General features: G+C 43.5%; 1 protein-coding gene across 1 annotated transcript in view; it reads right to left on the reverse strand.

Annotated features, from left to right (window-relative positions):
- Positions 1-534: 534 nt before the first annotated feature.
- NIBAN1 (niban apoptosis regulator 1) overlaps positions 535-14,314 on the reverse strand; it is a 53,579-nt gene continuing 39,799 nt past the window's right edge. Inside the window, exons 6-14 of the mRNA XM_058842264.1 lie at positions 14,165-14,280; positions 11,777-11,881; positions 11,520-11,682; positions 10,539-10,726; positions 10,130-10,291; positions 8,200-8,310; positions 7,542-7,649; positions 5,701-5,812; positions 535-4,736 (exon numbers count right to left, since the gene is read on the reverse strand). Of these exons, the coding sequence (XP_058698247.1) occupies positions 3,052-4,736; positions 5,701-5,812; positions 7,542-7,649; positions 8,200-8,310; positions 10,130-10,291; positions 10,539-10,726; positions 11,520-11,682; positions 11,777-11,881; positions 14,165-14,280 (2,750 nt within the window). The 3' untranslated portion in view covers positions 535-3,051. The remainder of the gene's footprint in view (positions 4,737-5,700; positions 5,813-7,541; positions 7,650-8,199; positions 8,311-10,129; positions 10,292-10,538; positions 10,727-11,519; positions 11,683-11,776; positions 11,882-14,164; positions 14,281-14,314) is intronic.

The raw sequence follows: 14,314 nt of genomic DNA on the forward strand, positions 1-14,314 counted from the left end.
GGCCAATGGGGGAGCGCGGCGGGGGGGTCACGTGCACCGGCAGGGAACGCGTACCGAGCGGGTCGACGTGGACAAAGGCGGGGGAACCACAGCTCCCGGCGTGCCCCGCGCCCCGCCCCGCCCCGCCTCGCCTCAGGCGCTGCCCGCTCCGGCTCCGTGCGAGCCCCCGGTGCGGAGTGTGCCGGGAAATGATGGAGCGGCTCGGAACGGAAGGGGCTGTACGGATTAGTTCATCATGGCTAGGGATGTGATTAGAGTCCCATCCAGCCTGCCCTTTGCACACACAGGGATGGGGCAGCCACGGCTTCTTTGGGCACCCTGTGACAGGGCCTCACCACCCTCACGGCGAAGAACTTCCTCCTACATACGCAATCTACCACTCAGTTTGAAGCCATTCCCCCTCACGCTGTCACTTCGTGCTCCCGTAAAAACTCCCTCTCGTTGTTGCCCGCAGGTTCCCCTCGGACCATTTCATTAATAAAATCCCCCAAATTATCTCACACTCACAAAAGCAGCCTCCCAGCAAAGGAAGGGAAGAGCGTCTTTATTTCCATGACAAGCGTTTGTACAAAGTTCCAAGCAAATACAATGTGTTTCATGTCCTTGCTTTTAACACTGAAAACCCGATGGAATTCCACGCCCCAGCCCGCTCCCATCAGGACACCCGACTCTCGGCCATAAGAGGCGATTTATTACATTTCCCAGTTTGTGAACTGCAAGAAAACAATAAAAACGACGGAATGGGTGCATTATTACCATTTCTGATCAGTGGTCCCACGTAACCTTGCAGATTGCTGAGCTCTTCTAACCAAGCTGTCGCTTCTAACCAACTGTGGTAGAGACTAAAAAAGCGCTACTTTATCCATTTGCAAACGGGCAGAAAACCCCCAAAACCGGGAAAAAAGTACCCTGGCCATGAGGAACTGCAATTGAAAAAAATAACCAGGGAATGTACAAGCTGAATCTTCCCATCCCTACCCATCTCACTGGTGAAAAACATCCGAGCATCTGCATTCAGAAGTGCAATTCATATGACAGGAAAATATTACCCAGATCTAGGCCTGCCACAGAAATAACTCCAAAATTACCATTATGGGAATACTTATGCAAAATGCTCTCTGTACAGATGTATCTAATTCATAGTAGAATGAATTTGTTTCCTTTTGCAGGAGGCTGCAGTCGTTTTTGCTGCCATGCTGTATTTCATACAAAAGTATTAAAAACCCATCATGTTCCCTGATTTTAGTTTAAAAAGGCTGTTTGCTGCTGCTTAACTCGAGCACTTTATAAATATGAAGTCACTTAACATTCAGTACCAATTAAAAGTAGTTAATGATTTGTAAAAGTGAAGCAGCTGACACTGAAATAACCCAAGATTTGTAAAAAAATAATTGGCTGGCAGTAGTTTGTATGTTTACAAATTAGTATTTTTGCATGAAATATAAGGAGGAAATGAGTCAAAGTATTTCTGCAAGGAAAACATCTATGACCTTCATGTTTCCATACCACAGCACGGCTTCTGGAATAAATAGAAACTGCATTTATGTTACTGCAGTGACAGAGCAGTTAATCCCGTTACTCAACCAAGTTCCTTCCTCACACAGTAATATTTGCCTGTTCCTCTAGTGTAAATTTTCTATTAGTATTAGAGAATATTTTGATAGCATTAAAAGACTTTGCACAGTTTGCTGAAGTTAAATGTTAATACATATTATGCTCCCGGGACTTTGTCATTTCTTCCCGTGTCTTTATGGGCATAAATCCAGCAGTCCTTGCTGCAATTATAATTAATCTTTGCTGTCCTGTAATGTATGACATTCAGAAACAGGCTCAAAACACCGGGCCAGAAGTTCAAGGTGCCTTAAACTGACCTCTAAAGTGAGGTTTTGCATTTGAAAGGCCAATTTACTAAAATACTGGGCTTCATCTCCAAGCTTTTCTGTGCAAACTGAGATGCAAAGAACACATTTAAGCAACTCTGCACCAATATCATGGTTTGATACAGACCATGTGTATGAAAGCAACCATCACATTTTAGTAACAACTTTTGTAATGTGATTCTGCCCTCCAAAATCTAAGCATATGTAAAACAACCTCTGGCTGCCTGCCACTTCAGTTAACATCTACATTGGAAATTATAAGCCATGATTCTGATATTTCACAATTGTTGCCACTTATTACATGACTTCCACACCTTAAAAAGGTCTACAGACCTAAGTAACTCAGTGTGAATAGGAATGGCAGGACTCAATCTTCTGTATGAAATAGATGTAAGTGAATCTATTTTATGGTGGGATTTAAACCAGAGAAATGCTGCCTAATGGTTATAGTTATTGTAAACATTCTCTTCTCTCCCTTCCATAAAACAAAACAATATAGCCATAAAGTGCTCTGGAAGGCTAAATAACCCTGAAGTGCAGAGTGGGACTGAGAAACCTGCTCCCATACTTTCCCCTTTTTAAATACAGCAATAAGAAAAAAAAAAAAAATTAAAAATCCGAATATTTGCTTGTCTTTGGTATCTGCCAAAACTTGAAAATAATTAAGTAACTAGTTCGCAGAGTTTGCACAGTGTGACTTTTCAGCAATCTACTATATCAACTATTTGGTTCTGTTTGCTACTAAAAATGTTTTTTTTTTCCTGTATACTGCATGCAAATACTAAAAGCATCCTCGAGTATGTATATACCAACCACCAGAATCACAGCAGTACTTGTCAAAACCATGCATTTAAAAACCAAGAGGATCCCTAAGAACAGCTAAGTTGTTAAAATAAGCTGATGATAGCTGGGCATTGGAAGCATTCAATGGTCACATTTTCAGACTTTTTCTCTAGCTTTAAAAGGGAGCAGATTTGAAGTGACAGATGAAGTTCCTCAGCAGTAATCTCGTTTTAAGCAAAAGGAAACCCATCACCCATCCCTCAGGAAGGGATTCCTGGCAAACCTGCAGGAGCTGGGGACACCACAACAAAGTGCATTTCCTCCCGCCCCAACATGAATATTAACAATTGAGCAGGGATTACTGCAGGGCTGGGCTGAAAGCTGCTTTCTACTCCTCAGAGTTTTGCTGTGCAGAACCATCTTCTCGGTGTTCTTCTGGGAGAATCTCTTTTCCTCCTGTGCTTTGAATTCCTGCGTGTGAAGATGCCTGATCTGGCTCCCCGTCTCGTCCCCCAGGCTCTGTGTCTGCCGTGCGCTCAGCCCCGGGCTGCCCCCGGCGCTGCTGCGGCACCAGGGACACCGGCTCCAGCAGTCCCGGGCCCGGGTTTGCTCTATCCAGGATGGGCACGTCCCTCGTAGCTGCATGTGCAGCAGGGCTCCGAAAGGAGCTCTGTGTCCCGGCCTCCCCCGAGACAGCGTTGCTGTTCCCTGTGCCTTCCTCCCCATACAGCCTTTTGTCTTCCACCGCATTTCCCGTGTGTTCCTCTGGCTGCAACCTCCCACCTCCCGCACCCGCGTACCACACACTTGCATTGATCTCCACCTCTGCCTTTGCCTCCTGAGGCGGAGCCGAGCTCTCCACCAGCCACGGTGCTTGTGCCCCCCTGGGCACGCTCTCTACACTCGTACCATCCAGCCCCAGGCTGGCTGAGGTCGCTTGCTCCTCCTTGAACTCCACACATGCTGCTGCATCTTCACTCCTCATCTTCTGACTTACCTGAATTTCTGCCACAGCCACTTCGCTCAACTCGTAGTTACCATTATGGTGCTCTGGCAACTTCAGCAGCTCGCCCTCACAGACCTCCTTGATGTTCTCAGCTGGAGTATCTGCTGGGATCTCAACTGTCAGCATCAATAAACTCCTTATCTCATTCACATCATCGGGGGATTTACAACTCTTTTCTTGCGACTGGCTTTCTCTTTCAGGACAATCCCCAAACCCTGCCTTCCCCATCTTTTCATCCTGGGAAACAATCTTTGTCTCAGTACTCTCACCGCTTTCTTTTTTACTAACCCCTTCAAACCCCGTTCCTACTGCATTTTCACTCTGAGATAATTTTTCCATAATTTCATTTTCTAACTTGCTTTTCTTTTCCGCACTTCCAAAAATTTCTGTATCTGTTACACTCTCAGGTGGGAAAGTGACCTTTATCTCAGAAACTTTTTCCTGTGCTGTGCTTGCTTTCTCACCGCCACTGACAGGCACGGCAGCCATTACTGTTTGACTCTCTGAAGTCACCTCTTCCTCTGCTGCTCCTTCAGGTAACTTAAGTTCTTTTTTAGGGCTGGCTCCAAAAATTTTTACTGCAGTGTCAGTCCCAGAAGCAACTTTTTCCTCCACAGCTTTTTGTTGTGCCTTGAATTCTCTCTCAGTGCTCACTACACACTCTGATTCATTCTCCAATGCGCTTTTTCCCTCTGCAACTCCTTGTTCAGTGTGGCCAACCAAAGGGGATTCCTGTTTGTCACCAGTGTCTGTAACAGCCACTGCTTCCTTCCTGCTGGCCTGATCACCACCTGCACTAACAGAGGCGCCTGCCTCTTTGTCTGGTGACTTTCCCTCATCAGCGTCCTTCTCCCACACGATTTTCCCTGTCACCACAAGTGTTTCGTCCCTGTGGCTCTCGGTGTCCAATCCCTCGGCCTGGGCAGCAGTGGGCACTTTGGCAGGGGTGCCCTGTGCTGATCCCACGGGGGTCCTCAGCTCCGTCAGGCTGGACACACTCTCGCAAGGCACATTCAGGTTATCCTCAAACAGGTTGTGCTTCCTCAAAACAGCAGCTTCGTTGATCACTGAAAAAAACCAGAAACACCAAACTGCTTTGGGAAGGCTGACAGAGGCACAGGGAAGAACATACAGTACTTTCCCACATTTATGTTGTACATTTTGATATTAAAGACAACACCAATGTTCATTTTCAGCTTCCTTTTAGTTCACATTTCTTTTCTGGGGATATGGATTTTATTTTTTGAATAATGGCACCTTAGTATTTACCTAAGCATTTCTGAAGCAGAGGACCCACAATGCACAAGGGTAATGCTTCATTGCAGAAGGATTTATATTGAATATACCAATGGTTACAATTATTATACTGCTGTTTTGGAACAGGAGCGCCTATGGTCTGTGAAAATATTCTGTGCAGTACATCTGCTTGTCTTTTATCAAGGGTATAGACAGACAGACATGTATAGAGAGATACAAGTATTTTATAAGTATTTATATATATATATTATATTTATTAAGAATAGTTTTGTTTTCTAACACAGAAGGAGAGAGATCTGCAAGGAGTACTGCACTGGCATCAGTGAGTACTGGAAACTGCATCCAACAGTTCATTTCATTTGAGGAAATTAATCTCTGTTGCCATTAGTCTTTGCAATTCTCTTAGTCTTGCAATTGGCATAGTCTTGCCATTTAGTCATCATCAAATCTTTACAAGAACAGAATTCCCTCCATGGCCCAGGGAATTGTGGTCAAGTGAAGTTGCCATAATTATATTTTGTGAGAAAAAGGTTTGTGCCAAGCCATCACTCTTGAGTTCCATGAGTTTAGTAAAGCTGTCCCATAACTCAGATTTTAGGGCTTGCAACACATCTTCAGTGAGCCAAATGAAAAAACACTGTAGGGATGTAACTGCCTAGTGTTGGAGAAAGTGGGACAGGAGCAGCCAGGTGAGGACTCTGGGAAGCTCTGAAAGAACAGCTCATAGGCCACAGGCTGCAATGTTATTCCTGTCACCTCAAGAATATTACTCACCTTTCAGGGCCTCTTCAAGCAGTGTCTGATATAAAATCTCTTCATATACGTTCTCTACTTGGATCACACTTGTGTAATCAGCAAAAATGTACTGCTCATATCTCTGCAGCTCCTGTGCAGGTAGGGAACAAAGGAACAGATGGAGGAAACTGAGGCACTCTGAATCTTACTGCAACCAAATAGCTTGGAGATGCCATGGAGCAGGACTTGAAACAGCTCCTGGGGTGCACTGTTTGAACTATGACTCCATGAGCTATGTTCCACAATCAATTATGTACTTAGCAGAGTTCCTGCAGTACAACCACAGTTAAAAGCACTACAGATCTCTGCCTGCTGAAACAAACAGCTGCTGAGGAAATGCCTCACAAGTTGTTTGTCAAAGGAGGTAAATCCATGGTGCAAGGCAGATGCGGAGTTTGGTTTTGTTTTTCTAATAGGTGTGTAACCTATTTATAACTTTGAGCTCCCTGATTTATACCCAACAGGCTGTCTAACTGAATCGTTATTATCAAGCAGCTGCTTGGTGGTCTATAAAAAGTAAATTAAGTGACCTCTGCCCACTTGTAGAAGAGGCATGTACATATATCAACTGGAGGTTTCCAAGTGAAAGGTCAGGACTTGGCGGGGCCTGTCAGCTGTGCCACACCTTGGCTTCTAGAGCTGGCTGCTCATTTCTGTAGAAGCACAAATACAAAAGGTTGGTGTGAAAGTAGACAGAAAGGGCTAGTGAAAGTAGACAGAAAGGGCTAGTGAAAGTAGACAGAAAGGGCTAGTGGAAGTTCGCTGCACCATTGCTTCCTCTGTGACAGAGAAATGAGGTGTCTGCACACATCTTCCAGGTGATAAAATGCTTGCCCCTCTGCACAAACACCCTGTTTTGAAGGCACTGCTGACACTCAAGAGACTATTACTTTGGGGATCCTAAGGAAAGGAGAGTGATGTACAGAAGAGACTGATTTTAAATATATTCTTAAAAGTTGTAACTTTTAAAAATCCCCACTCAAAGACTCACAAGGTAATTTGGCAAAAAACTTGGTTTTAAACTTGCTTTTGAAACTGAAACAAGCTGCATGTAACCAAGAGCAGCACACAGGGTGAGAGCTCACAGCCAAGGGGAGCAGATGAACATCCATGGAAACAGAAGGGCAGGAGGCCAGGACGGCTTGGGGCAGTCCCTTTTCAGCAGGCACAGGACAAGGCAGGAGGGTGCCCAGGGCTTTCAGAGGGTTCAGACTATTTTTTCTGAGCTCAGGTGAACAGAATTCAAACCAGTCTCTATTGCAGCCACACAGATACCACCTCCAGCAAATGGGTAATTGCTGACTAAACATGTCCTGTCTAATTAGGGGAACAGAGATGGTCTCTATGATTATTTCCTGACTGTTGTGCAACCCTTGCACTGAACACCACTGAGAGTAAGGGCTGTCTCTTGCTGAAGGAGTTAAGCACAGGCTGGGCACAGTCCTGGATGTGCCTCCGGGTGCTGCTACAGAGGAGTGAACACAAGGCCCAGCTCATCCCTGCATCCCAGCTGTACAGAAGAACTCAGTTTCAGGGACTTCAGATCTCTAGGGAAGGAATGAAGCAGGGATGAGCAAAGGACTTCAACTGCCTTTGAGAAAGCAAGGTGTACACACAGTGTTCCTGTGTCCTGAAATCTTCCTTGGGCTCCACACCTACCCAACCCATGAAGTGGCAAATCTAAGCACTGAGTAGGCAGGAAATCTGCACAGTTCTCTGAGAGAAATCTGCCTGACAGTGTTAAGGAATTACTGCCAAGATGCTTTTCCTCCCCTGCCTTTCATCATTAGTTTTTGAGGGTTTCAGTCACAGACACCTACTGGTTTGCATGTTGAAGCCAGAGTCTTCTGCATTGTGGGCAAGGTAATCTGCACCAGTGCCTCTTGAAATATCTTCTTGCGGATGGTGCTGCTGTCATAATCATATTGCTGCCAAAACAGACCAGAAAGAAACAAGCCCACACATGCCTGGGATTATTCACCACTCTCACAGGAACTGGTTCCTGTCAGCCTGTAGCTACTGCATCACAGGTGCACAGTGGTTTGAATGGCCAAGCAGGTTAGTCCAGCTTCTACAAAATCACTCTAAAATCTACTGTTCTGGGATCTCTTTTGCTTCTTTTAACTCTTAGACTAGAAATAGCCCCCAGCTGCCCTCCTCAGGTGTTTCAGCATTGCCCTTTCTGAGAGAGAGTAACAAATCCTAGTGGCAGGCTAATTATAAAGTTAATTAAAAATTATTTATCCAGATCCACAGCATATTAATAATCTGATTTATCTGCACATGCAAATACTTTTATAAGTGTCTGCCCAGGACTAAGTTTTATCCCCCAAATGGTCAGCTTTGCTAAGAGCCACCAAATCAGTATTTTCAGCTGGATAGTAAAAGCTTATATTCTTTCAAATACTGAGGTACATTCATATAAAATATATTCTGTTTCCAAAACAGTAGCCTGCAAATGTGCTACATGACATTTACCTTCAGCACTCTCAGCTTGACTTTTTCAATGGTTGTTGCAACCTTGGCCGAGTCTGCCTGGTGGCTTGGAGAGAACAACTGCTCAAAAGTATAAACTGCATTTTCCATCAGCTAAAAAGAGTAGTTAAAAAAATCTGTTATAGACCAGTAACATCAAATTCCTGCAAACTGTTAACTTAAATTGTGTTTCTGGGAAGGTACTCTGAAGAGCACTAAAATGCTGCAATAAATAAATAAAATTAAAGCTGTGGTACCATTATCATGCTGTCCCAGCTTTCTTGTACAGATTTGATCTCATGTCACCACCCAAAGTGATGGTGACAGAGCCAAAATGTAGAATTGATTATCTGTGTATACAGACCACAGTCAAAACTCATTGTCCCTAATAAGAAAGCTCCTGTTGACTTCTATCGTTAATCATCAATAAACAGTATTTAATAATAATGCACAGCATTTTCAGTACCTTTAATACAAATAATAATCAGCAGAAGTCACACAAAGTGCAATCATTTCTCAGCAGAATTATGCTAAGCTGGCATTTACCATATTTTCAGCTTATCATTAAGAATATTACCCCCCTACTCTGAAGGTATTTCAGACAAACAGTTCTGCAAGCGGTAATTGAGTCTATTTAATGAGGCTTTTCCTTTTCTTCTGTTGTTCCCATTCAAATTTTAACATTTTCTGATTGAAGAAGTACAGGGAGATATGCAGGGGGCCATTTCTTCAACCAGTTGAGCACTGTGCTCCCAGATTTCCTGAAACTGGCCACTAGAGGATGCCAAGCTTCCAAGGCAATGAATCCTGCTCCACCCTCCACCCGAAGTACATTTTAGACAAATACTACACCAACACAGACATGTCTGATGTTACTTATTTATGAAATAAATGTCCATGGACAAAAAGGGAAACCACACAATATTTTTAAGAGAAAAATACCAGCCTTTTAAAGAGGAAGATGCAATAACAGCATCTTTACAACAACTCGTGCTATAATTTAACTTATTTCTTACTAATTTTATTTCTTGTTCTGTTCAGAAAAGAAATGACCTCTTGGTTTATATGGGATTTATTTTCTGTTTACTTCTGTTTATTTCTGTTTATTTTCTGTCTACTTCTTTGTCTTGACTCACGGTCTTCACTGAGTGAAAGACACTTTATTTGGCAGCATTTTGGAACGGTACCCCCTGAAAGACCAGACATGAAATCAGAATTTTATTTCTGAGTAATTCCTTGGCTGCTGGTCCTGGCTGCACTCAGAAGAGCTGCTTTTGGGAAAACCTTATCCCAGCATTGTCCTAGACACTTGTTTTCCATATTCAGAACTTCCATTCCAGAGATCTCGACCAGCTCCATTTCACAAGATTACTGAGCAGATTAGTAAATTTCACAAAGAGAGATTAAAATCACAGGGTTCAATTTAGGGCCAAATGTGCCTTGTGATCTGGCAACTGAAATCAGTCCACTGGCCATCTCGGAGACTTCTGGCCAGGCATTCACAGGGAATCCAGGCAAAGTAGATTTATAGCCTATACCAACACACACACAAGGGGACAAAGAGGTGGAGTTGAGTTTTCATCTGGAATGATATCATCACCTCCACCATTCCCCTGAAAAGTGAGGCTGGATAAAGCACCTACATGTGAGACGCTGTCTGTCTCTGAGTTTCTAACATTAATTGCTTTACTTTGTATTAGTGAGAAAATCAGCTACCAAGGAGGAGACGTTCCATTCTGGTAAAACACATTTAAGACCCTTCCTGAAAAATCAAGCCTTAAGACAGGGAATCAGGTGAATTTAGCCACCCCACTAGTTACACACATAACTTTCGTGGCTGCTGAGACACTGGGAATTCAAGACTACTTTGAAGCAGATTAGCAGGACAAACCTAACCTGTTCTCCCAGGAGGAAAAACTGGATCTTATAGTACCTCTTGCATGAAGTTCTGTGTCCTCTGAATCACAGAATCGATGTGATAGACCTTGAAGCGACTCTTGAGGTCCTGCAGGAGCTCCTGGAGCAGGTTCACTTTCAGATAGCAGGGCTCCATTTTCACTGAGTTGAAGGGCAGGGTCATGAGCTGATCCACGTTCTGCATCCCCATGTAGGTTTCGAGAGAAAGCAACCAGAGGTGAATTTTTAATAGAGAATGTAACAATTTGGCTTTAACCTAAATTCTGGTATCTGCACTTCAGTTGCACAAATACCACAAGACCTTCTAAATGACAAAACCAAGGGTTCATGTGCTTCCACCCAGGAAAGCAAATCCTGCTGCCAGCCAAGGTCTAGCCAGAAGGTTCTTGTGCTGATATAAAGGCTCCAGCTCTGTTTTGTCTTACCTCCTTTAGCCTGGTCATGTCATTGGTCTTCTGGAAGTCCTGGATGATTTCATTCACTTCCTTATCAAAAAGCAAGCGCACTTCCGTGAATCCAGAACTGATGGGGCCCATGAGCTCCTCCAGGATGGAGGTGAGAAATGGCTGGATATTCTCTGTGCAGCACTTCTGGACAGGCTCAGAAACACTGGCTGAAGGGTCACACAGGACAACAATTGCATTTAGAGACAGTGAAAGAAGTGATTGGAACTTACCTCTTAGCAGTTAATTCAATGGTTTCATATTTTTCCCTGGAGTCACACCTTCACAGAGGTGATGAGGGTGTGAAAGGAGTTCACAGCTTTATGAGTGATAATGAAAACCTGTCTCATGCCTCACCTAAGCAAACACTGGCAACTGGGGGTACTGTGAGGGTGAAGGAAAGAGCAGCTCTGAGTATGATCACAAGCTGCTTATTTATTTATTCATTTTCCAGCTTAAGCAACACCAACAACATTTTTCCGGCTATTTACATTCCTTTTTACATTCATAACAAAATTATGATTACTTCACATTAATTAAAAACCACCTAAGAAGCCCTTTGGCTTAAATATTCTTTGTAGGCCCATGCACTTGTCACATAACCAGAATCTGGTTTTGTGGTGCATTCCTAGAGATCAGGTCTTTTAATTATGCTTGTGTGACCTGTATCTTCACTACCTAAGACTGTGCAAGTGAAAATGAAAGCAGAATGAACTCTGATCAGGATACTGAAAACCTCTCAGCTCCAATTTGAGAAGACCTGGTATTTCCACAGACACTGTGGCCACATCTATTAGTTCCCATCAAAGGCAGCAGAGGCTCATTTGCATTCTGAAAATTGGTGTCTCCAGTTGGATTTCTCAAAACACACAAGGATTTCAAAACAAGCACATCTGGTAATTTGAACAACACAATGGGAAAAATTGGAGAATTGCTCCAAAGCACAGCTGTTCCTCTACTAACCTTTGATTTTTCCAGCTAAGAAGTTCTTGGAGTTCAGAATCTGATCCATGTCTGAACGAATGGTCCCTTCAAGAGTTTTTGAAAATTCTCTACATTCTTCTTTCAAGGTACTTAATCCTTCTGCCACCTGCTGCTGGACTAAGCCATAGGTTTCCTCTACGATCTGGACCCAAATCAAATTGAGAAGCAGAGATCAGAATCAGCACCCATAGAGAGCTGCTATGAGCAACAGCTGCTCTCCAAGTGTCCGTCCTTACCCCAAACCAGGCCCGTTTCCTGTCATTCCTCTTTCCCTTCATTTTAGGCAGCATCATTGTCTGGAGGTTAGGCAGCAGTTCCTCCATCACCAGATTGCTCAGGATCTGTATGGTCAGAAGATGAAAATTACAAGTCCACACCCTGTTCTTTACCTGAAGGCTGAGCACTGCAGCACAGAGTGATGTGTGCAGGCATCACACAGTGGCTCAGCTTCCCTCCCAGCTGCCAGGAATTACCCACAGAGGCTTTGCACTCCCTCTGCCTAGATCTGAACTGCAACTTCTTCCTTACCTGTCCAACTCAAATGCACCAAATAAATATGCAAGACTCAATATACATCTGATTTTGGCAGCCTAGGCTTCCCTTTCCATGTTTTTATTTATAGACAGTCTCTGGCCTGAGAAAGCTGCACCAACAGCCCAGCACAATGCACATTCAGGATCACATCACTGCAGTACCCAGCTGCTGGCTGAGCCAATACAGAGTGCAAAAACACCCCCAACTTGCCATTTTCATAATGCAAGGGCTTTTTCATTCATGTCAGTGCTTCCAGACACTGCACTTCATGTATTTCAGCTGCTAAAGGGATCTGAGGCATGCACCAACACCAGCAGAGGGAAATGGCAGGAACTAGAGCAGCACAAGTAAAGGACTGACTGCAACCCAGTGTAAAACAGGGCATAAGCAGCCCCTACAGAAATACAACACACAATACCCTACTTTAAAATACCTCTAATATCCCTCAAATATGAATACACTTTTATTGTAGTTTCATTTAAATACTTAGGTTCAGTTACCATGCCACAGCGGCACTTCACATTCAGCTCTACTGACTCAAATGTCTGTCAAAAGCAATTCACTAATTCAGGTCCTAAACTAATGGCTCCCTTAAATAAGTCTCGTGAATAACCCAAACTATCACAAATAATAAACGTGACAAGAGATCAGATAGATTTCAGAGCCAAGGGAAAGGCATGAAGGTGTGTCAGGGGAGGGTTAGGTTGGCTGTCAGGGAAAGGTTCTTCCCCCAGAGGGTGGTGGGCACTGCCCAGGCTCCCCAGGGAATGGACACGGCCCCAAGGCTGCCAGAGCTCCAGGAGTGTTTGGACAGCGCTCTCAGGAATGCACAGGGTGGGATTGTTGGGGTGTCTGTGCAGGGCCAGGAATTGGACTGATGATCCCTGTGGATCCCTTCCAGCTCAGGATATTCTGTGATTCCACAATTTTATATTCTGAAGAATCTTGAGTTCTCTGGGAACATTTTTAAGGCATTGGTGGGTCTTCCCTCAGGTGCCTGGGCTTATGCTCCCACTCCATCCATGCCGTAGTCCCAGTGTGCGCTGACACTGTGAGGACTCGGCCACCACCAAATGAGTGTCAGCAAATACATTTCTTGGCATTCTGCAGGGACTTTTACAGCAACAAATTTCAGCCTGCTTACTTCAAACCACTCACTTAGCTTGGATATTTGCCTAAAATAATTATTATGTTTGGTCTAAGCAGGCCATGAGAACACACTATACTTAGAGAATGAATTATTGCTAAGAAGATAATAGTGGAACTAGGCTGGATGTCTTCTGATTACAGCTCTCTTGAGGCATATGGGTTATGAGTAAGCTGTTGGCAAGCAATAGGAAAAATAAAACATAAAATGAAACTAGCACTGTAATAACTCCATAACATGAGGGAGGAGGGGAGAAGAGAAAAACCCTGATGTAACTCCTTAAAGATCAGATGTTAGCAGGGAGCTTCTATCACTGACATGATGGCAGTGGGAATGACACTGTTTATAGATTTTTCTCCAGATTCCACATTTTCCAGCATTTCAAAGGTTGGCTTCTTCTAAAACAATAATCTGGTTCCTTAAAACAAACCATTCTCCTTAAGATTTCTTCCATTTTCCCAAAGGGAAGCCAGATTTCATCAAGGAAGACAGTCAGCAGTTGGCACTAAAGTAAACAAGTAAACACTTGCTGCTGAGTGCTCAGTGTTTGGAAAAAAAAAATTATAAATCAGAGTGTAAATAATGATGCCAGTGGGACTGTGGGGTAATCTCAGCTACCATGAGTGCTCCAAAGCTGGATGCTCAAGTGTGGACCCAGACCTTTGGCTTAGCATTCAATTTCTGCAGAACTGAAGTACACAGATTTTTGGTTTTTAATTGTAATTATGGTGTTACTATGCAAGATTCTGTTTCAGAATTTTTTATTAAAAAAGAATTATCACTTACATATGAGTAAGAGGTGTCTTAAGATTTCAGATATTTTTATCTACTAAATTTTCTTTTTCAAGATGCCCTTTTTTGCCAAGAGAATTTATAATCTTGACTATCATCAGAGCTGCCATACCCAAAGCAAAAGAACCCCATCAGGAATATATTCTTTTACCTCTTTTTCATTGCCAGTTATCATTTCCCATGTGCCATAGTGGCCTTTCTCCTGCCGGAAGAACTGAATGGCCTCTAAGAACGCCTCCACTTCATACGTGGTCTGTTTGAGAAAGTCTGAAGAAAACAAAAAATAACATAAAGGATTTAC

This window comes from Poecile atricapillus, chromosome 7, assembly GCF_030490865.1.
Source record: "Poecile atricapillus isolate bPoeAtr1 chromosome 7, bPoeAtr1.hap1, whole genome shotgun sequence".
NCBI lineage: Eukaryota > Metazoa > Chordata > Aves > Passeriformes > Paridae > Poecile > Poecile atricapillus.